Source organism: Salmo trutta, chromosome 22 (genome assembly GCF_901001165.1).
Source record: "Salmo trutta chromosome 22, fSalTru1.1, whole genome shotgun sequence".
Classification (NCBI taxonomy): domain Eukaryota; kingdom Metazoa; phylum Chordata; class Actinopteri; order Salmoniformes; family Salmonidae; genus Salmo; species Salmo trutta.
The window spans coordinates 30,722,055-30,744,152 of record NC_042978.1 but is presented as its reverse complement, the minus strand read 5'-3'; the positions used below and the strand labels follow the sequence as shown (position 1 = coordinate 30,744,152).

Here is a 22,098-nt window from a genome sequence, read left to right as displayed (position 1 = left end):
GATTGAGGTCAGGGCTTTGTGATGGCCACTCCAATACCTTGACATTGTTGTCCTTAAGCCATTAAGCCATTTTGGCGGTATTCGATCATTCCCCGGAGGGGCAAGGCGGCGGGTGAGCGACTGTTCCACCTGAGACAGGAGACAAGGAGTGCACAGGACTTCGCACAGGACTTCGCGTTGGAGTTCCGGACCCTAGCCACTGGAGCGGGGTGGAACAAGAGGGCCCTCATTGACCACTACTGCTGTAGCCTAAGGGAGGATGTCCGCCGGGAGCTGGCATGTCGGGACACTACCATCACCCTGGACCATCTCATCGATCTGTCCATCAGATTGGACAACCTGCTGGCTGCCTGTGGGCGTTCTCCTTGGGCCCTTTTCGTTCCACCTCCCAGTCCTCCTGCTCCAATGCCCATGGAGATAGGGGGGGCTGCAGCTAGGAGGACTGGAGGGGGGGACCTCTCCTGTGCCCACTGTGGTCGCAGAGGGCACACTGCCGACCGGTGCTGGAGAGGCTCGCCCGGGAGTTCAGAGGGCAGGCAGAATACCACGTCGACACCCCAGGTGAGTCAGCACCAGTCTCACCCAGAGCCCCCTGTCGGCCACATGCATGCCTTATTTTCTTTTCCTGAGTTTTCCCCGCACTCCCAGTATAAGGCGCTAGTCGATTCAGGCTCGGCTGGGAGTTTTATGGACCGTGGGGTCGCCCATAAGTTAGGGATTCCCCTGATCCAGTTGGACCAACCCTTCCCTGTGCACGCCCTAGACAGTCGACCACTTGGGTCGGGCCTTGTTAGGGAAGTCACTGCGCCACTGGTTATGGTGATGCGGGGGGGTCATGAGGAGCGTATCAGCCTCTTCCTCATTGACTCCCTGGCATTTCCGGTGGTACTGGGAATTCCCTGGCTAGCCACTCACAATCCCAAAATTTCGTGAAGACAGAGGGCTCTTAAGGGGTGGTCGAGGGAGTGCTCGGTCAGGTGTATAGGGATTTCCATCGGTGCTACTACGGTGGAGAGTCCAGACCAAGTCTCTACCGTGCACATTCCCTCAAAGTATGCCGATTTGGCTATCGCCTTCAGTAAAACGAAGGCGACTCAATTACCACCTCATCGACGAGGAGATTGTGCAATAAACCTCCAGGTTAACGCTGCATATCCAAGGAGTCACGTGTATCCTCTGTCTCAGGAGGAGACAGTGGCTATGGAGACATACGTCACTGAGTCCTTGAGGCAGGGATACATTCGGCCATCCAAATCACCTGTCTCCTCGAGCTTCTTTTTTGTGATGAAGAAGGACGGAGGTTTGCGTCCGTGCATTGACTATAGAGGTCTAAATGCCATCACGGTGGGTTTCAGTTACCCACTACCTCTCATCGCTACGGCTGAGGAGTCATTTCACGGGGCGCGCTTCTTTACAAAATTGGATCTCAGGAGCACGTACAATTTGGTGCGCATCCGAGATGGGGACGAGTGGAAAACCACATTTAGTACTACATCTGGCCATTATGAGTACCTCATCATGCCGTATGGGTTAAAGAATGCTCCAGCCGTCTTCCAATCCTTTGTGGATGAGAGTCTCCGGGACCTGCTCGGTCAGGGTGTGGTGGTGTACATCGACGACATTCTGATCTACTCCGCCACACACGCCGAGCATGTGTCTCTGGTGCGTGAAGTGCTTGGGCGACTGGTGGAGCATGACTTGTACGTCAAGGCTGAAAAGTGTGAGTTCTCCAAACGAGCCGTCTCTTTTTTGGGGTATCGCATTTCCGCATCCGGGGTGGTGATGGAATGTGACCGCATTTCGGCCGTGCGTAATTGGCCGACTCCGACCACGGAGTCGGTTCTTAGGGTTTGCCAATTACTACCGGAGGTTTATCCGTGGCTTTGGGCAGGTGGCGGCTCCCATTACCTCACTGATGAAGGGGGGCCCTGTGCGGCTGCAGTGGTCGGCGGAGGCGAACAGAGCCTTTTGTCGGCTTAAGGCCCTGTTTACCAACGCTCCGGTGCTGGCTCACCCGGACTCCTCTTTGCCATTCATAGTGGAGGTGGACACGTCCGAGGCAGGGGTTGGAGCTGTGTTGTCGCAGTGTTCGGGCGTGCCCCCCAAGCTTCACCCCTGTGCTTTCTTTTCTAAGAAGCTGAGTCCGGCGGAGCGTAACTATGTTGTGGGGGACAGGGAGTTGCTAGCCATGGTCAGAGCCCTGAAGGTGTGGCGACATTGGCTAGAGGGGGCGCAACACCCTTTCCTCATCTGGACTGATCACGGTAATCTGGAGTACATCCGGACGGCGAGGAGACTGAACCTACGCCAAGCCAGGTGGGCTATGTTTTTTATGAGATTCCAGTTTACTCTCTCGTTCATCCCAGGGTCCCGGAACATCAAGGCTGACGCACTGCCTCGCCTCCACGACACCGAGGAGCGGTCCATCGACCCCACTCCCGTACTTCCAGCCTCCTGTCTGGTGGCAACGGTGGTCTGGGAGGTGGATGCGGACATCGAGCGGGCATTGCGGTCAGAACCCACTCCCCCTCAGTGTCCCGCAGGGCGGAAGTACGTCCCTCTCAGTGTCCGCGATCGCCTGATCCAGTGGGCGCACATGCTACCCTCCTCGGGTCATCCTGGGGTTGAGTAGACTGTGCTTGGTCTTAGAGGGAAGTACTGGTGGCCCACTTTGGTGAAGGATGTGAGGCTCTATGTCTCTTCCTGTTCGGTGTGTGCCCAGTGTAATGCGCCTAGACACCTGCCTAGAGGGAAATTACAGCCCCTCCCCGTTCCACAGCGGCCATGGTCCCACCTATCGGTGGATTTCCTCACGGATCTCCCACCGTCTCAGGGGAACACCACGATCCTGGTCGTTGTGGATTGGTTCTCTAAGTCCTGCCGTCTACTCCCTTTGCCCGGTCTTCCTACTGCCCTACAGACCGCGGAGGCCCTATTTACGCATGTCTTCCGGCACTACGGGGTGCCTGAGGACATCGTCTCTGATCGAGGTCCCAGGTTCACGTCCCGAGTGTGGAGGGCGTTTATGGAGCGACTGGGGGTTTCGGTCAGTTTGACCTCGGGTTTTCACCCCGAAAGTAATGGGCAGGTGGAGAGAATTAACCAGGATGTGGGCAGGTTTCTGCGGTCCTATTGCCAGGACTGGCCGGGAGAGTTGGCGAGGTTTGTACCGTGGGCCGAGTTGGCGCAGAACTCTCTTCGCCACTCCTCCACTAACCTGTCGCCCTTTCAGGTGGTGTTGGGTTACCAGCCAGTCCTGGTGTCCTGGCATCAGAGCCAGACTGAAGCTCCTGCGGTGGAGGACTGGGTACAGCTCTCTAAGGAGACCTGGAGTGCCGTCCAGGAATCCCTTAAACAGGCCGTGGGACGGCACAAGGAGAGCGCTGACCGCCGCCGCAGTGAGGCCCCCGTGTTCACTCCGGGGGACAGGGTCTGGCTCTCGACTAGGAACCTGCCCTTCCGCCTGCCCTGCCGGAAGTTGGGTCCGCGATTTGTGGGCCCGTTCAAAGTCCTGAGGAGAATAAACGAGGTGTGTTATAAGTTGCAGCTCCCTTCGTATTACTGTATTAATCCCTCATTTCATGTGTCTCTCCTCAGGCCGGTGGTAGCTGGTCCACTGCAGGACGCTGAGGTGCGGGAGGTCCCTCCGCCCCCCCTGGACATCGGGGGGGCCCCGGAGTACACAGTCCGGTCCATCTTGGACTCCAGGCGTCGGGTAGGGGGCCTGCAATACCTCGTGGACTAGGAGGGGTACGGTCCGGAAGAGAGGTGCTGGGTACCGGTGGAGGACATCTTGGATCCTGCAATGTTGCGGGAGTTCCACAGCCTCCATTCGGATCGCCCTGCGCTTCGCCCTCCGGGTCGTCCTCGAGGCCGGCGTCGGCGCGCTGCAGGAGCCGCGCTTCGGGGGGGTACTGTCACAATGTCCACAGGTGGCGCCTCTCCCCGTTCGGGCGGCGCTCGGTGGTCGTCGTCGCTGGCCTACTAGCTGCCACCGATTTCCTTTTCTGTTTCGTTTGGTAATATCTGGTTAGGGTAGCACCTGTTTTGTGTTTAGTAATTAGTGGGGTATTTAGTCTGTCTGTTTTGTGTTTGGGGTTGTGCGGGATTGTTTCGTGTCTGTTGTTGTAGGTTGGGGGATTATTTTTTCTTGTCCTTAAGAATACGTTACGCGTTTTGGCATTAGGGTTGCTGGGCTGCGTCCTGCTACATTCCTAGACTGTGTTTGTCTTGCTTTGGAATTATTTTTACCCTGCCTTGTCAGTTCGGTTCTTTGGACTTGCATTCTTCATTAAACGTGTTTCACGTACCTAAGTCTCCTGCGCCTGACTTCACCCCTCCTGCAGAACTACTCTCGCAATAACATATGCTAACCATGTGTATGTGACCAATAAAATTTGATTTGAGTAACTGATCACATGTAAATTCAGTACATGTAATCAGTTACATGTAATCTGATTACAAAAAAACACCTTTATTCAGTTACGTTACCAGCAAAAATATTGTAATCAGATAGTTTAGAAAAACTAGATGATTACTTCTCGGATTACGAAAAAATACATTGGCACAAACTACTTATACATTTGTCTTCCTTATGTCATAGTCATAGTAACTCCTCTTAACCATTATCATATTGCCTTCATATTAGGACATGCAACCTGTAGAGTCATAGAAATAGTTTCATGCATGTAGGACCATAGCAACAGACCTTGGCACTCTACAGGATTAACCAATACATGACATCCTGCTGACTCCACTGAAAGGGGAACACCTGTTCTGGAAAAAACCCAAGAGGTGTAACCATAGTTGGCCATAACAGTTACAAGAATAACCACGTGCATGTCTAACGGTGTCCAATGACCTAGAGCACATATAGAGTACTAGTTTTGCTGACTCCTTCTGAAATAAATAATTGCCATTTAAGTACTGAAACATTCACAATATTAGCGGCTTGGGTCTTTTTTAATATCAAGGAATATTTCACTTTCTCTGTTCATAGGAGTAACAACATGAATTTGTGCATGAGGCAGAAATAATGCGGTGCGACTCGAGTTTCGCCATCAGCTGGAAGACGGTGTCCCTTTTTGGTCAGTGTCAGTGGAGGAAAGGGAGAGCGGAGGGATGTTGAGAGACGGACCCTCAGTCTGCTGCTCTCTCCCTCCGCTGAGACTGACCATCAGATGCATCACCATCGGCCCAGTAAAATAAAAAGCAGCATTGACCAAGGCCATTCTCCCCCGATTGCTCAATTTGGCCGGGTGGCCAGCTCTAGGAAGAGAATTGGTGGTTCCAAACTTCTTCCATTTAAGAATGATGGAGGCCACTGTGTTTTGGTACCCTTCCCCAGATCTGTAACTCTTGAAGCTCTACGGACAATTCCTTCGACCTCATGGCTTGGTTTTTGCTCTGACATGCACTGTCAACTGTGGGACATTATACAGACAGGTGTGTACCTTTCCAAATCCTGTCCAATCAATTGAATTTACCACAGGTGGACTTCAATCAAGTTGTAGAAAAATCTCAAGGATGATCAATGGAAACAGGATGCACCTGAACTCAATTTCGAATCTCATAGCAAAGGGTCTGAATACTTATGTAAATAAGGTATTTCTGTTTTTTATTTTTTACAAATTTGCTAAACATTATGTATTATGTGTAGACTGATGAGGGAAAAAAAATAATTGAATACATTTTAGAATAAGGCTGTAACAAAATGTGGAAAAAGGGAAGGGGTCTGAATACTTTCAGAATGCACTGTATACAGATGGTTCAAAGGATCCAGTCAGTGGTAGGGTGGGGGCAGGGGTGTATATCCCAGATTTCAATGTTAGAGTATCTAAGCGGTTAACTGATTATGTGTCAGTGTATGCAGCCGAGTTGACGACAAAGATTATAGGTTTTAGATGGGTGGAGGAGGTGAAACCACTCAGAGTGGTGATCTGCTCTGATTCAGCTGCAGTGTTGAGTAGTGTGAAGACTGGCAAGTCGGATAGGGGAGACTTGTTTGTGGAGGTGATGTTAATAGGATTGGAGAGGATGGGAATGGTGGTAAGCTTTTGCTAGGTTCCCGTCCATGTGGGTGTGGAGGGTAGTGAGAAGGCTGAGGTGGTGGCTAAGAGTGCTGTGAGAAGAGAGGGGGTAGATATTCAGGTCCTGTTGGGCCGCAGGGAACTCAAGTCCTTGATCCGGGAGAAAGGGCTCGATCTTTGGCAAAGGGAGTGGGATGCTAGTAGTAAGGGGAGGCAATTTTATCATGTGTACCGGTCAGTTAAGGATGAGGCAGGGAGTATGGAATGTAGGAGAGATTAATTTGTGTAGAGTAGAATCCTGTTAGGGCACACAGGTTTGAATGCCAAGTTGTGAATGATAGGGAGACATGAAAGAGATCTGCGTGATGAGTGTTTAGTGGAGGAAACTGTGGAGCATGTGTTGATATTTTGTGAACTGTATGACATAGATAAATCAAATCTAATTTTATTTATCACATGCGCCGAATACAACATGCTTAATTACAAGACTTACAAGACCTTAACCAACAACGTAGTTCACGAAATAGAGTTAATAAAATATTTACTAAATAAACTAAAGTAAAATCTAATCAATCAAAAAGTAACACAAGAAATGTACATAACAATAACGAGGCAATATACAGGGAGTACCGGTACCGAGTCAATGTACAGGTTAGTCGAGGTAATTTGTAAAGTGACTATGCATAGATAATAAACATTGAGTAGCAGCGGGGGGGTCAATGTAAATAGTCTGGGTGGCCATTTGACTAGTTGTTCAGCAGTCATATGGCTTGGGGGTAGAAGATGTTAAAGAGCCTTTTGGTCCTAGACTTGGTGCTCCGGTACTGCTTGCCATGCGGAAGCAGAGAGAACGAACAACTTGGGTGACTGGAGTCTTTGACAATTTTTTGGGCCTTTCTTTGACACTGCCTAGTATATACACTACCGTTCAAAAGTTTGGGGTCACTTAGAAATGTCCTTGTTTTTGAAAGAAAAGCTATTTTTTTGGTCCATTAAAATAACATCAAATTGATCAGAAATACAGTGTAGACATTGTTAATGTTGTAAATGGCTATTGTAGCTGGAAACAGCAGATTTTTTATGGAATATCTACATTATCAGCAACCATCACTCCTGTGTTCTAATGGCACGTTGTGTTAGCTAATCCAAGTTTATCATTTTAAAAGGCTAATTGATCATTAGAAAACCCTTTTGCAATTATGTTAGCACAGCTGAAAACTTTCATTCTGATTAAAGAAGCAATAAAACTGGCCTTTATACTAGTTGAGTATCTGGAGCATCAGCATTTGTGGGTTCGATTACAGGCTTAAAATGGCCAGAAACTAAAAACTTTCTTCTGAAACTTGTCAGTCTATTCTTGTTCTGAGAAATGAAGGCTATTCCATGCGAGAAATTTCCAAGAAACTGAAGATCTCGTACAACGCTGTGCACTACTCCCTCCACAGAACAGCGCAAACTGACTCTAACCAGAATAGAAAGAGGAGTGGGAGAACCCGGTGCACAACTGAGCAAGAGGACAAGTACATTAGAGTGTCTAGTTTGAGAAACAGATGCCTCACAAGTCCTCAACTGGCAGCTTCATTAAATAGTACCCGCAAAACACCAGTCCCAACGTCAACAGTGAAGAGGCGACTCCGGGATGCTGGCCTTCTAGGCAGAGTTCCTCTGTCCAGTGTCTGTGTTCTTTTGCCCATCTTAATCTTTTATTTTTATTGGCCAGTCTGAGATATGGCATTTTCTTTGCAACTCTGCCTAGAAGGCCAGCATTCCGGAGTCGCCTCTTCACTGTTGACGTTGAGACTGGTGTTTTGCGGGAAATCCAGGATCCAGTTGCAGAGGGAGGCGCTTTGTCCCAGGGTCCTTAGCTTAGTGATGAGCTTTGTAGGCACTATGGTGTTGAACGCTGAGCTGTAATCAATGAACAGCATTCTCACATAGGTGTTCTTTTGCCAAGGTGGGAAAGGGCAGTGTGGAGTGCGATTGAGATGGCGTCATCTGTGGATCTGTTGGGGCGGTATGTGAATTGGAGTGGTTCTAGGGTTTCTGGCATGATGGTTTCGATGTGAGCCATGACCAGCCTTTCAAAACACTTCATGACTACTGACGTGAGTGCTACGGGGCGGTAATCATTTAGGCAGGTTACCTTCATTTTATTTGGCACAGGGACTATGGTGGTATGTTTGAAACATGTAGGTATTATAGACTCGGCCAGGGAGATGTTGAAAATGTCAGTGAAGACACTTGCCAGTTGGTCTGCGCATCCTTTGAGTACAAATCCTTGTAATCCATCTGGCCCAGCGGCTTTGTGAATGTTGACCTGTTTAAAGTTCTTGCTCACATCGGCTATGGAGAGCGTGATCACACAGTCATCCGGAATAGCTGGTGCTCTCATGCATGTTTCAATGTAGCTTCCCTTGAAGCGAGCATAAACAGCATATCAAATTAAATCAAATCAAAGTTTATTTGTCACGTGCGCTGAATACAACAGGTGGAGACCTTACAGTGAAATGCTTACTTACAGGCTCTAACCAATACTGCAAAAAAGCATAGCAAGATTTCTTATAAGCATCTGGATTAGTGTCCCGCTCTTTGAAAGCGGCAGCTCTAGCTATTATCTTGGTGCGGATGTTGCCTGTAATCCATGGCTTCTGGTTGGGAAATATACGCACGGTTACTGCGGGGATAGCGTCATTGGTGCACTTATTGATGAAGACGGTGACTGAGGTGATATATTCCTCAATGCCTATGGATGAATCCCGGAAAATATTCCAGTCTGTGCTAGCAAAACAGTCCTGTAGCGTAGCATCCACGTCATCTGACCACTTCCATATTGAGTGAGTCATCATGGTCAGATTTGACAAATGGAGGGTGAGGGAGAACTTTGTATGCGTCTCTGTGTGTGAAGTAAAGGTGGTCTAGAGTTTTTTCCCCTCTGGTTGCACATGTGACATGCTGGTAGAAATTAGGTAAAACTGATTTAAGTTTTCCTGCATTAAAGTCCCCGGCCACTAAGAGCGCCACTTCTGGAGGAGCATTTTCTTGTTTGCTTATGGCATTATACAGCTCGTTGTGTGCGGTCTTAGTGCCAACATCGGTTTGTGGTCGTAAAATAGACGTCTACAGATAATATAGATGAGAACTCTCTTGTTAGATAGGCTGTAGACCACACTATCATGAGGTATTCTACCTCAGGCAAGCAATACCTCGAAAATTCTTTAAAATTAGGCATCGCGCACCAGCAGTTACTGACAAATAGACACACACCCCCGCCCCTCGTCTTACCAGACGTAGCTGCTCTGTCCTGCCGAAACACAGAGAAGCCAGCCAGCTCTATATTATCCGTGTTGTCGTTCAGCCAAGTCTTGGTGAAACATAAGATATTACAGTTTTTAATGTCCCGTTGGTAGGATAGTCTTAACTGTAGATTGTCCAGTTTGTTTTCCAATGATTGCACATTGGCCAATAATACAGAGGGTAGTGGTGGTTTACCTACTCGTCAGCGAATTCTTACAAGGTACCCCACCCTCCTCCCCCACTTTCTCCAAATTTTCTTCACGCTGATGACTGGGATTTGGGCCTTGTCTCGACAAAGCAGTATATCCTTCACGTCAGACTTATTAAAGAAAAAAATCTTCATCCAGTTTGAGGTGAGTAATCGCTTTTCTGATGTCAAGAAGCTCTTTTCGGTCATAAGAGACAGTAGCATCATTATGTACAAAATGACTTACAAACAATGCAAGATTTTTTTTTACAAAATAGCACAGTTGGTTAGGAGCCCGTAAAACGGCAGGCATCTCATCCGGCGCCATTAATCTCTAAGGAGATTGCGTGAAAATGTTAGAAAGGCTGGACAGGGTTGGGGTTTGGGTAGTGTAGTGGGGGAGGGGGAGGGAAGTGGTGTTTAGGGCTCTGTTTCACTTTCTTAGAGGAACAGGACTCATGAGAATTGAATTTAAGTAGGCCGTGACTGGCCTCACACTCCAGTAGGTGGCGGTGTATGCACATTAAAAGTTGGATGCGATCTGCCAACCCAATCTCAAAGAAGAAGAAGAAAAATAACGTTTTCTCACCACCAAATATGGTAGTGAGAGGAAGTCCAGTCGCAGGTAATGGAGAGGATGGAACTAGGTGAAACTGGGCCGACATTCTGCTAATTTTGTCATCGATGAAACATCTGATCTCAATACACTTTTCTGTTCCCAAACCTAAAATATGTAACGAAAACAGTGCACTAATTTGTAGAGACTTGACGGTTTGCCAAAGTTTGTTAAATAATTGCGTTTTTTAGAAGGAGCGCAAAGTCTAATCGAATTTGTGCATACGCACAGAGGCGTTCCCTAACAGAAATATACAAATACATGCTACAACGCACCAATAGGATCTCGATAGTTTGTGGTTGGCTTTGCCCACCTCCTTGCTTGTTCTGCCCACTACGCTTCATTTGCTCCCACTGTAACTGACACAGCTGAACTTTCTTGGGTTAGTTATAAATATCTTTGACCCACCCCTCTTGTATAATAATGTACTTCCGGTAGTCAAGGTAAGCATGTGCGGCCAATTGTACATCGCAAACAGAGCAAATGGAGGTAGTGGTCACACAGAAACGCTAATGTTTTTCTACACTACTGAGTGTATATGAACCGCATGTTCCACCTCGGCCAACAGGTTGATTCTATGTTATTTGCTTTCTCTTTGCTAATGATGTTAGCGCGAGGAGGACTCCTGTCCAGATTCGTATGGAACGGTTGCCGAAGGTCACTTTCCCTGCTAGTTAACATTGAAATGCCAATATTAAATAATACTGTCAGTATAATATAATGTATGTTGACAGCCATGTGTTATTCATTTTAAACTATCGTAATATATGTGGACGGCGAAACTTGAAAGCTAGCGAATCAAATGTGACCAGCATGCTAATGTTTACGAGTCTCGTGAAGATGGGTAGTTAACGTTAATTGATGGTTGCGACAATCCTTATCCCACCGCAAACTAATCCTTCAGATTAGCCAGTGCCTTGCTGTGAATGTTCGACGGGTTGCTAGCTAACGCTACAGACAGCTAGTTTACCTCAGAATGGACACACAATACAAACTGAGTCTCACCTGTTTGATTGTTCTATTATCACTGATAATGGGGATAATCTCTTCTGCACACGCCTTGAAATGTTTAAGGTTATTGCTACAATATTTTCATTGATGGGTTGGTGCATGTCTGTATCAGTGCTTTAGCTAGCAAGTTATCTATTTACTGACAACGTTGGCTAGTTGACAACCTGTGTGTGTCCTTTCAGGATGGGGAATTTCACATCCTTCAGCTCAAGTGGTCTGTCAAGCACAGCAGCGTGTGGTCAGTTTCTACAGGTAAGATTTAACATTTATCTCATGATTCTGTGTGTGTTGGTGACTTGGTCTGACATTTGATTTTCTTCTCTTCAGGAGGTGGTGTCTCATAACTGCATTGTCATATTTTCCAAGACCACTTGTCCATATTGCAAAATGGCCAAGAATGTATTCAATGAAATTGGTGCTACATACAAGGTGATAGAGCTGGATGAACACAATGATGGAAGACGACTACAAGAGGCCTTGGCGCAGATGACCGGTGCCAGAACAGTATGTAACAACCTCATGTTTATATCATGACCAATTTGCATTCTCCATGCCGTTTTACATTGCTATGTGCTGAATTACGTATCGCATTATATATCACATATGCCACCTTAGCTTTAGTATAATAGACAATTCTCTATAACCCTCAAAGTGAAAAGTAGGTTGTTGATTGAGTACTGTTCATGTTTTACCCTAAATACAATATGTATGCTACATAGATGTACAGTATGGATCTGATTCTACTGGTGATTCTGACATTTGACCTGACTATGTTGCTATCTTGTTGTTGATAGCAATAGCACTAAGTTAAAACAACTGGTACCCAACCAGTAGGGACATTGTTCTTATTAATATGCACACAGAGAACAGCTTAACTGAACTCTAGTTTAATAAGCACCATTTAGTGTTATTTTTAATGGGATTACTTGTGGTTACAGGTTCCGAGGGTCTTCATCAATGGAAACTGCATTGGAGGAGGCTCTGACACAAAGGAGCTACACCAGAAGGGAAAGCTGCTGCCTCTGATAGAACAATGTGCCCCGTGCTGCGTGAAAACTAACTCTGAAGGCTCGGGCAGCGGACAGTTTGAGTCCACCAAATGACTAACCGTTCTAATTCTCACTGTAATTTATCCTGTGTTTATTTAATGTTTCTTCGACTTTGTGTGATACATTATATGGGTTCTATGTGGTTTATTTACCAAGATGCACACTTGTTATTGTCACTCTTCGTCTACATTCAGGGAATGTACAGTATTTTAATGAATTAAACTCCAATCTTTTCAAGGGAGGACTGTGCCTAATTATTTGCATGCTTGTGAAATAAGAAATACATTAACTGGTTTAACATGATACACTCGTTAAAATTATGGTAGTGCTTCATAATAAAAACAATGTTATTTTTAGCGAAATAACGTTGTGGCAACATTTGAAATGACAACTATATATAGTATGTAGAAAAAATGTAGGCCTATGATGACAATCTGCACAGACAGCCCCCCCTTTCGCGGTTTGCACACGATTCCTGTTGAAAGACATGCCGGGAGATTTTGCTTGAACACAACGTACGCAGCGGATTGATTCATTTTACTAGCCACTACAGATATAAGCTTGTCTACTGCAATACAACTACAGTTCTTGAAACAAATAAAAATGGCTGGAAGCGCAGGAGAATGGTGTCTTATGGAAAGTGATCCTGGGGTTTTCACAGAATTGATCAAAGGCTTTGGTGAGTGTGCTATATGCTAGCATGCTACTAGTACTTTCTAGCAAGATTGCCAACAAGCCATAGCAAAGTCTGAGCTAATTAAGTAGCCTTGGCTACGCACATCCTTTGTGACCGTAGTGTTAGTTTGCAGTGCAGCAAATTTCATAAACAGCTATTTGTGAATCAGATTGAACACCATCTAGCTATCTGCTACAGCTCACGTGCTAGCGTTTTTTCCAGCGTGGTAGCTAAGCATGATGTGAGAGCATTAGCATGATAGCATGACACCCACTGGCTCTGTACTGGGTTAACTAGCTGACTAATGAAATTCCTTTAAAAGCTGACATTTTTACTGCATGCTTATCCAGTTGAATATTGTACACATCAAGGCCTAACTAGTTAAACTGGTCATAGTTGATGCAATCTTCTGCGAATTCAAATGTCTCGACTAGTTAGATTGAATAGCTAGTGTTCTGTCCACTATCCGTATAGTTAGTTAGCTATTGCTTTAAATTATCATAGTAACTAACACAGATTTCCCCTTTCTACTAACCCAGGTTGTAAAGGAGCTCAGGTGGAAGAAATATGGAGTATGGAACCAGAGAACTTTGAAAACCTGAAGTAAGCCATGCCCTAATCTCTTTGCTTCGAAACACTTCACAAATGCATAATATTGCTGTGATGCTGTTGATTAACCCCAATCCGTACAAATTTGCGCAACCCATTCAAACGAGGCTGCAATGAAAACTAATGGGACTGTTGGCGTCAATCTTGGGGTGTGAACTACGTTTCTATTCATGCGTTGATTGACATGGTAATAGCCCGATAGTATTGGAGAAAAGTAGAAAAAACGGACCCCTCTGACGCTGTACGTTAAATTGTGACCTGTCATGACGTGCTGTACATCACGCATAATGCAACTCATTCTGTGTCGTACAGCCTCTCTCCACCAGGAGCAGCGCTTCTCTCGCAGATTAAAAACAAGAAAGGGACAGGGTGACGGGGATACCTAGTCAATTGTACAACAGAATGTATTTTTGCATTATCACTGCAAGCCATCATGAATCTCAAAAGCCGCGGCAGCCGCTGTTTACTTCTGAAGATAACTTTAGCGCCGCCCTAAAAACCTGATTCAAATTCGACACTAACCTTCAAATAGGTATGTAATGACACATTATATAAACTCTTTATAGTTTTTTAGTTACATTTTAGAGGTGATAAATTGGACAGATTGAATGAAATTTTTTTTTTCCCTACATGGCTTATCTACCCCTTTCCCTATCATGCAGTAGGTTTCGCTTCCCTACCCGCCATTTTTTTTTAAAACATCGACGGAGCTCATTGCTTTCTTCAATCATGCAGAGACGGGCAGTATGAAGGTTTCGTCATTGATTTTGCTGGAAAGTGGAGAAATTGTGCTTTTTGTCAAATTACAGTTGACCTGGAAGTATTCCGTTTTTTGGGTCGCTAAAATTAGGTCGAATAGTAAGTTACAGCGCAATGTACAAAAGTGTGTTAGCAACTAGGCTTCTCTTTCTTCCTCCAGACCAGTTCATGGGTTGATCTTCCTGTTCAAGTGGCAGCCAGGTGAGGCACCAGCAGGCTCTATCGTTCAGGATTCAAGACTTGATAACATCTTCTTTGCCAAGCAGGTACATGGTTTGGTTAGACATCTTTGACAAGGGGGGAATTATATATTCATTGTATGTATTGCAGAGTTTGCACATTTTCAAAATCCTCAGAAGTGTTTTCAGAAGTCACTTTCTTCCTGGCACTGATTCTGCTGATAGCAGAAGAGAAGTCTACTTGCAGTAAATGTGTTAAATGTATTGACTGCATTTGGGATCCTGAGTGGTGCGGTGGTCTACGGCACTGCATCGCAGCGCTAGAGGCGTCGCTACAGACCCGGGTTCGATCCTGGGCTGTATCACAACCAGCCGTGATTGGGAGTCCCGTAGGGCTGCGCACAATTGGCCCAGCGTCGTCCGGGTTAGGGGAGGGTTTGGCCGGGGTAGCCCGTCATTGTAAATAAGAATTTGTTTTTCACTGTATTGCCAAGTTAATAAAAAAATAAGTCACTCTGGTTAAGAGCATCTGGCAGGATCTCATATGTCTAATGTCTGTGTGTTGTTTCAGGTGATAAATAATGCATGTGCTACCCAGGCCATTGTGAGTGTGCTGCTAAACTGCACTCACTCTGACATGCTGCTGGGAGAGACACTCACAGAGTTCAGAGAATTCTCACTCAGCTTCGATGCTGCTGTAAGTTGTGCATGATTCTGGTTAGCGTTTACTTTGTGCAGGCTGTTCTTTCTTTATTGTCAGTCTGTGTTTTGTCCTTGGGATGTGCATAACACCCACACATTGATGATATTCTCTTCTATAAAGATGAAAGGTCTGGCTCTCAGCAACTCTGAAGTTATTCGACAAGTTCACAACGGCTTTGCCAGGTGAGTTGGCTTTTACTTTTTTATTTTTTTAGACCTTTATTTAACCAGGTAGGCAGTTATCATTTACAATTGTGACCTGGCCAAGATAAAGCAAGCAGTTTGACACACACAACAACACAAAGTTACACATGGAGTAAAACAAACATACAGTCAATAATATAGTAGAAAAATAAGTCTATATACAAAGTGAGCAAATGAGGGGAGGTAAAGGCAAAAAAGGCCATGGTGGCGAAGTAAATACAATATAGCAAGTAAAACACTGGAAAGGTAGATTTGCAGTGGAAGAAAGTGCAAAGTAGAAATAATGGGGTGCATAATTAAATTAAATAATTACAGTAGGGGAAGAGGTAGTTGTTTCGGCTAAATTATAGATGGGCTATGTGCAGTGATCTGTGAGCTGCTCTGACAGCTGGTGCTTAAAGCTAGTGAGGGAGATAAGTGTTTCCAGTTTTAGAGATTTTTTGTAGTTCGTTCCAGTCATTGGCAGCAGAGAACTGGAAGGAGAGGCGGCTGAAGGAGGAATTGGCTTTGGGGGTGACCAGAGAGATATACCTGCTGGAGCGCGTGCTACAGGTGGGTGCTGCTATGGTGACCAGCGAGCTGAGATAAGGGGGAACTTTACCTAGCAGGGTCTTGTAGATGACCTGGAGCCAGTGGGTTTGGCGACGAGTATGAAGCGAGGGCCAGCCAACGAGAGCGTACAGGTCACAGTGGTGGGTAGTATATGCGGCTTTGGTGACAAAACGGATGGCACTGTGATAGACTGCATCCAGTTTATTGAGTAGGGTATTGGAGGCTATTTTGTAAATGACATTGCCGAAATCGAGGATCGGTAGGATGGTCAGTTTTACCAGGGTATGTTTGGCAGCATGAGTGAAAGCTGCTTTGTTGTGAAATAGGAAGCCAATTCTAGATTTAATTTTGGATTGGAGCTGTTTGATGTCAGTCTGGAAGGAGAGTTTACAGTCTAACCAGACACCTAGGTATTTGTAGTTGTCCACATATTCTAAGTCAGAACCGTCCAGAGTAGTGATGCTGGACGGTCGGGCAGGTGCAGGCAGCGATCGGTTGAAGAGCATGCATTTAGCATTACTTGTATTTAAGAGCAGTTGTAGGCCACGGAAGGAGAGTTGTATGGCATTGAAGCTCGTCTGGAGGGTAGTTAAGTGTCCAAAGAAGGGCCAGAAGTATACAGAATGGTGTCGTCTGTGTAGAGGTGGATCAGAGACTCACCAGCAGCAAGAGCGACATCATTGATGTATACAGAGAAAAGAGTCTGCCCAAGATTTGAACCCTGTGGCACCCCCGTAGACTGCCAGAGGCCCGGACAACAGGCCCTCCGATTTGACACACTGAACTCTATCAGAGAAGTAGTTGGTGAACCAGGCGAGGAAATAATTTGAGATACCAAGGCTATTGAGTCTGCCGATGAGGATGTGGTGATTGACAGAGTCGAAAGCCTTGGCCAGGTCAATGAATATGGCTGCACAGTATTGTTTCTTATCGATGGCGGTTAAGATATCGTTTAGGACCTTGAGCGTGGCTGAGGTGCACCCATGACCAGCTCTGAAACCAGATTGCATAGCGGAGAAGGTGCGGTGGGATTCGAAATGGTCGGTAATCTGTTTGTTGACTTGGCTTTCGAAGACTTTAGAAAGGCAGGGTAGGATAGATATAGGTCTGTAGCAGTTTGGGTCAAGAGTGTCCCCCCCTTTGAAGAGGGGGATGACCGCAGCTGCTTTCCAGTCTTTGGGAATCTCACACCACGAAAGAGGGGTTGAACAGGCTAGTAATAGGGGTTGCAACAATTTCGGCAGATAATTTTAGAAAGGAAGGGTCCAGATTGTCTAGCCTGGCTGATTTGTAGGGGTCCACATTTTGCAGCTCTTTCAGAACATCAGCTGACTGGATTTGGGAGAAATAGGGAAGGCTTGGGCGAGTTGCTGTGGGGGGGTGCAGTGCTGTTGACCGGGGTAGGGGTAGCCAGGTGGAAAGCATGGCCAGCCGTAGAAAAATGCTTATTGAAATTCTCAATTATAGTGGATTTATCGGTGGTGACAGTGTCCTATCCTCAGTGCAGTGGGCAGCTGGGAGGAGGTGCTCTTATTCTCCAAGGACTTTACAGTGTCCCAGAGCTTTTTTGAGTTTGTGTTGCAGGAAGCAAATTTCTGCTTGAAAAAGCTAGCCTTGGCTTTTCTAACTGCCTGTGTATATTGGTTTCTAACTTCCCTGAAAAGTTGCATATCACGGGGGCTGTTCGATGCTAATGCAGAACGCCACAGGATATTTTTGTGTTGGTTAAGGGCAGTCAGGTCTGGAGAGAACCAAGGGCTATATCTGTTCCTGGTTCTAAATTTCTTGAATGGGGCATGCTTATTTAAGATGGTGAGGAAGGCATTAAAAAAAAAAAACCAGGCATCCTCTACTGAAGGGATGAGGTCAATATCCTTCCAGGATACCTGGGCCAGGTCGATTAGAAAGGCTTGCTCGCTGAAGTGTTTCAGGGAGCGTTTGACAGTGATGAGTGGAGGTCGTTTGACCGCTGACCCATTACGGATGCAGGCAATGAGGCAGTGATTGCTGAGATCTTAGTTGAAAACAGCAGTGTATTTCGAGGGCAAGTTGGTTAGGATGATATCTATGAGGGTGCCCGTGTTTACGGCTTTGGGGTGGTACCTGGTAGGTTCATTGATAATTTGTGTGAGATTGAGTGCATCAAGCTTAGATTGTAGGATGGCTGGGGTGTTAAGCATGTCCCAGCATGAGCTCTGAAGATAGATGGGGGGGCATTCAGTTCACCTATGGTGTCCAGAGCTCAGCTGGGGGCAGAGGGTGGTCTATAGCAAGCGGCAACGGTGAGAGTTGTTTTTAGAGAGGTGGATTTTTAAAAGTAGAAGTTCAAATTGTTTGGGTACAGACCTGGATAGTAGGACAGACCTCTGCAGGCTCTCTGCAGTAGATTGCAACACTGCCCCCTTTGGCCGTTCTATCTTGTCTGAAAAAGTTGTAGTTAGGGATGGAATTTTCAGAGCTTTTGGTGGTCATCCTAAGCCAGGATTCAGACACGGCTAGGACATCCGGGTTGGCAGAGTGTGCTAAAGCAGTGAATAAAACAAACTTAGGGAGGAGGCTTCCTAATGTTAACATGCATGAAACCAAGGCTATTACGGTTACAGAAGTCATCAAAAGAGAGCGCCTGGGGAATAGGAGTGGAGCTAGGCACTGCAGGGCCTGGATTCACCTCTACATCGCCGGAGGAGTAGGATAAGGGTACGGCTAAAAGTTATGAGAATTGGTCGTCTAGGACGTCCGGAACAGAGAGTAAAAGGAGCAGGTTTCTGGGGGTGATAAAATAGCTTCAAGGTATAATGTATAGATAAAGGTATGGTAGGATGTGAATACAGTAGAGGTAAACCTAGGCATTGAGTAATGATGAGAGATATTATCTCTAGAAACATAATTGAAACAATCATTTCAGAGAATGATAGTCTCACCGCAGACATCACTAGACAAATCAAAGGCTTCACTATAAGCAGACAAACTGCCATTTTGTTTGCATGTAGTTTTTCAAAAGGCAGAGTTTGGGAGAAAAAAAGGCTTTGGTTTTAATACGATGTTAGTTGCTCTGCTAATGAGATATAACTGTCAATTTCTTATTTTTGCCATCTTATTTTATTGTTTCTTTGTTTTCAGGCAGCAGATGTTTGAGTTTGACGCCAAGTCTTCAGCGAAGGATGAGGAAGCATTCCACTTTGTGAGTTACGTCCCTGTCAACGGCAGGCTCTATGAGCTGGACGGACTACGTGAAGGGCCCATCGACCTCGGTATGCACATACAGGTCATATACACTGAGTATACAAAACATTAAGAACACCTTCTCTTTCAATGACAGACTGACCAGGTGAAAACTATCATCCTTTATTGATCATTGGGTTTTTCATACTCAACCGTTTCCTGTGTTGATCAAGAATGGTCCACCACCCAAAAGACATCCAGCTAACTTGACACAACTGTGGGAAGCTTTGGAGTCAACATGGGCGAGCATTCCTGTGGAATGCTTTCGACACATTTTAGATTCCAAGCCCTGACAAATTAAGGGCGGGGGGGGGACTCCGTTTTAGGAAGGTGTTCCTAATGTTTGGTATACTCAGTGTATTTAGATTTATAGAGAGAGAAAGTTGTTTTATTGTCCTACATCATTTTACAAGTAATAGAGAGAACTGAATTTGAAATAAACTGCCGTTTCAGATTAGTTTGGATGGCAATTTAGCGTTTTTTTCTAGTGAATTTGGAGTGTGGGTAGTGATGTCTTGAACCAGACAAACCCTATTCTACACTATATGCTTGTTGGCCATTTATATATATATTTTTTCTCTTTGGTTGTATGACTGGGAAAAGTAGGATACATGCTTGCATGTGTCTAGTCACTGCTCTACCATGAAATGTATATTTATTTAATAACGTTATTTATAGTTTCACCCCCTCTTGTTTTGTGTTTCAGGTGTATGCAACCAGGACGATTGGATCAACGCAGTTCGGCCAGTGATTGAGAAAAGAATACAGAAGTAAATATTTTGGATCCATTACATTTTGACCACTATTGAATAGTGTCATATTGATGCTGTTTGTGTTTATGCTTGCTCGTGTATCTTCCGTCACTCTTATCAGGTACAGTGAAGGAGAGATCCGCTTCAACCTGATGGCCATCGTGTCAGACAGGAAGATGATTTATGAGAGGAAAATAGCGGAGCTGCAGATCCAGCTTGCAGAGGTACTGTAAGTGGTGTCACTGTTACCCATGATGCCCATGGGGCAGCCTTCAGGCCAGGACCTTTCAATTACCAGCCCTCCAGGGCCATGGATAGACTTCTACCCATGTCACTGTCATTTATCAAGTCCTTTAAAATTGCTGCTAATGATGAAAGAAAGATGTAGTCTAACTGCGGTAAGTAACGTTGGTCTCATTCCAGCATTTTCCATTAGCCGGTAATTGCCGGCTAATGGATAACCAAAAAATAAAAACATTGCAGCCTGGCAGAAAATATCCTGATAAAAATAAAATCCTCTATAAATCACATTGCTATGCATGGAGTTTGGGTCAGGTTGTATTTCAATCGTATCATCTCTACTCTATCGTCTCCTGAATTTGCACTCTCGCTAACAAACTTAAAAAATGGTATCATGGTACTATCACGCAAAGTTTCCCATCACCAGTCAGTCAGACACTGCTGTATGCAGGCAGAGGAGAAATGTTTAGCTAGTTTTTGATGTTTTGCTAGATTTAATCCCCCTTACAGACATTTACACCAAGGAGGAGTATTAAGACGAAGTGATTTTTGCTTTCCTTCTCTTCCTCTAAGCTGCTCGACCAGGCATTAGATATCTTAAAAATGCCAACTGTACAAATCAAGCTAGCTAGTCAACTAGCTACTATATCAAGCATGGAGGCACAGACATTTGGAAAGATATATTGACAAGTGGGCACTCCTAAAAAGCACTACCATACATGTGGTGGCATTCAAATGGTTTTCTATTTGTTATGGTCGGGAAATCTTACATCTGTCCGGAAAATAAACATCTGGTTGGACATTTGACCGAATGGAAACAGTCTCACCCTTCTTTTTTTTCCCCCAGGAAGAGCCAATGGACACAGACCAGAGCAGCACCCTCCTCAGCTCGATCCAATCAGAAATTGCAAAGTATCAGCTGCTGATTGACGAGGAGAATCAGAAACTCAAACGATACAAGGTGTGTTCACTGACCATGGGTCAAATAGCCGACAAATACAATGGTATGGGCATTTAGCCAACAAAAACAATGATTAGAGCATTTAGTGAGGTTATTACACATTTTAATGTTTGCCTTAAATATAATTATTTTTACTTTGTTATAGATCGAAAACATCCGACGAAAGCATAACTACCTACCCTTCATCATGGAACTGCTGAAGACACTGGCAGAATACCAGCAGTTGATACCTTTGGTGGAAAAGGTGAGATCTCTAGCCGATGCAGAAACTTGAATTTTGTGTGTATAATTTTGTTGTATGATGGTAGTTGAAGGTTCTCTACAAGGTACATGCAATATATGGCAAACCTTTGTATTTTTTAACTGTTTTGAAGTACAGTGTTATAACTTATATCCACTAGAGGGTGATATTTACCTCTCACAGACAGCTGCTCACTGGCATTAACTAATGCATGTCATTTCCACAGGCAAAGGAGAAGCAGAGTGCCAAAAAAGTCCAGGAAGCCAAGTGAACACAGTCACTAGTGCTGAGTGATTAACCAACATTTTGTTTTTTTGGGGGGGGGGGGTTATAAAACAACTAATTGACCGACTTCAGTTTAATTACTTTAATTCCATTTAGTTCTTTTTTTTTTTTTGTGAGCCCAACGTAGAAATCAAGTCAAGAACTGTGGGACGCTGGTCTGAAGGTAATTAGATACACACAGACCCACAACGACAAGAGGGATAGAGACAGTTTGTGAAAGTATGCCTTAGCTACTTTGAAGAACTAGTCAAATGATTTCATCAGACAGCTCTGCATCATAGGCTACTTAGGCAGGCTAGCTAAATATGATACTAAAGACAGTACATTATAGGGAGCACATAGATAACGTTACTGGCTGCTACAGACTGCTACTGCCTGAGCTGAGATGAGATGAGATGATGACTTTAAGGAATAATGAAGTAATAAAATAAAAACTTAGTAATATACACAACTGAAATATTGTATTATTTCATAGTATTTTTCTATTGATATCTACCCAATGTGGACCTGACAGAGACAATGGAATATTT

At 45.1% G+C, this 22,098-nt stretch overlaps 2 protein-coding genes across 7 annotated transcripts; both read left to right on the top strand.

The window, feature by feature from the left end:
* The first annotated feature begins 10,544 nt into the window (after positions 1-10,544).
* glrx2 (glutaredoxin 2) lies at positions 10,545-12,427 on the top strand. 5 transcript variants are annotated; one of them, XM_029707684.1, is made up of 4 exons: positions 10,545-10,569; positions 11,320-11,389; positions 11,465-11,641; positions 12,076-12,427. In XM_029707684.1, the coding sequence occupies exons 2-4, from the start codon at positions 11,321-11,323 to the stop codon at positions 12,238-12,240; spliced, it is 411 nt and encodes a 136-aa protein (XP_029563544.1). In that variant the 5' UTR covers positions 10,545-10,569; position 11,320; the 3' UTR covers positions 12,241-12,427. The 5 variants fall into 5 exon arrangements, with proteins under 5 accessions (XP_029563544.1, XP_029563545.1, XP_029563542.1 ...); XM_029707685.1 differs by lacking the exon at positions 10,545-10,569 and adding an exon at positions 10,596-10,615; XM_029707682.1 differs by lacking the exon at positions 10,545-10,569 and adding an exon at positions 10,606-10,783.
* A 219-nt stretch (positions 12,428-12,646) lies between these two features.
* LOC115158570 (ubiquitin carboxyl-terminal hydrolase isozyme L5) lies at positions 12,647-22,019 on the top strand. Of its 2 annotated transcripts, XM_029707679.1 has the most exons (11): positions 12,647-12,865; positions 13,402-13,465; positions 14,391-14,496; positions 14,981-15,106; positions 15,233-15,294; positions 18,988-19,118; positions 19,796-19,859; positions 19,963-20,065; positions 20,929-21,042; positions 21,188-21,286; positions 21,510-22,019. In XM_029707679.1, exons 1-11 carry the CDS (start codon positions 12,790-12,792, stop codon positions 21,552-21,554), a joined length of 990 nt encoding a protein of 329 aa, XP_029563539.1. In that variant the 5' UTR covers positions 12,647-12,789; the 3' UTR covers positions 21,555-22,019. The 2 variants fall into 2 exon arrangements, with proteins under 2 accessions (XP_029563539.1, XP_029563540.1); XM_029707680.1 differs by lacking the exons at positions 12,647-12,865; positions 13,402-13,465 and adding an exon at positions 13,784-14,003.
* The last annotated feature ends 79 nt before the right edge of the window (positions 22,020-22,098 follow it).

What these genes read in the sequence shown, in the direction of transcription:
- glrx2 (XM_029707682.1), top strand. Translation starts at nt 10,665, where the DNA reads ATGAACCGCATGTTCCACCTCGGCCAACAGGTTGATTCTATGTTATTT. An exon ending in CGTGTGGTCAGTTTCTACAG is followed by an intron (nt 11,390 to 11,464) that starts GTAAGATTTAAC and finishes TCTTCTCTTCAG; the next exon opens with GAGGTGGTGTCTCATAACTG. An exon ending in AGATGACCGGTGCCAGAACA is followed by an intron (nt 11,642 to 12,075) that starts GTATGTAACAAC and finishes TTGTGGTTACAG; the next exon opens with GTTCCGAGGGTCTTCATCAA.
- LOC115158570 (XM_029707679.1), top strand. Translation starts at nt 12,790, where the DNA reads ATGGCTGGAAGCGCAGGAGAATGGTGTCTTATGGAAAGTGATCCTGGG. An exon ending in CACTCAGCTTCGATGCTGCT is followed by an intron (nt 15,107 to 15,232) that starts GTAAGTTGTGCA and finishes TCTTCTATAAAG; the next exon opens with ATGAAAGGTCTGGCTCTCAG. An exon ending in GTTCACAACGGCTTTGCCAG is followed by an intron (nt 15,295 to 18,987) that starts GTGAGTTGGCTT and finishes CTTTGTTTTCAG; the next exon opens with GCAGCAGATGTTTGAGTTTG.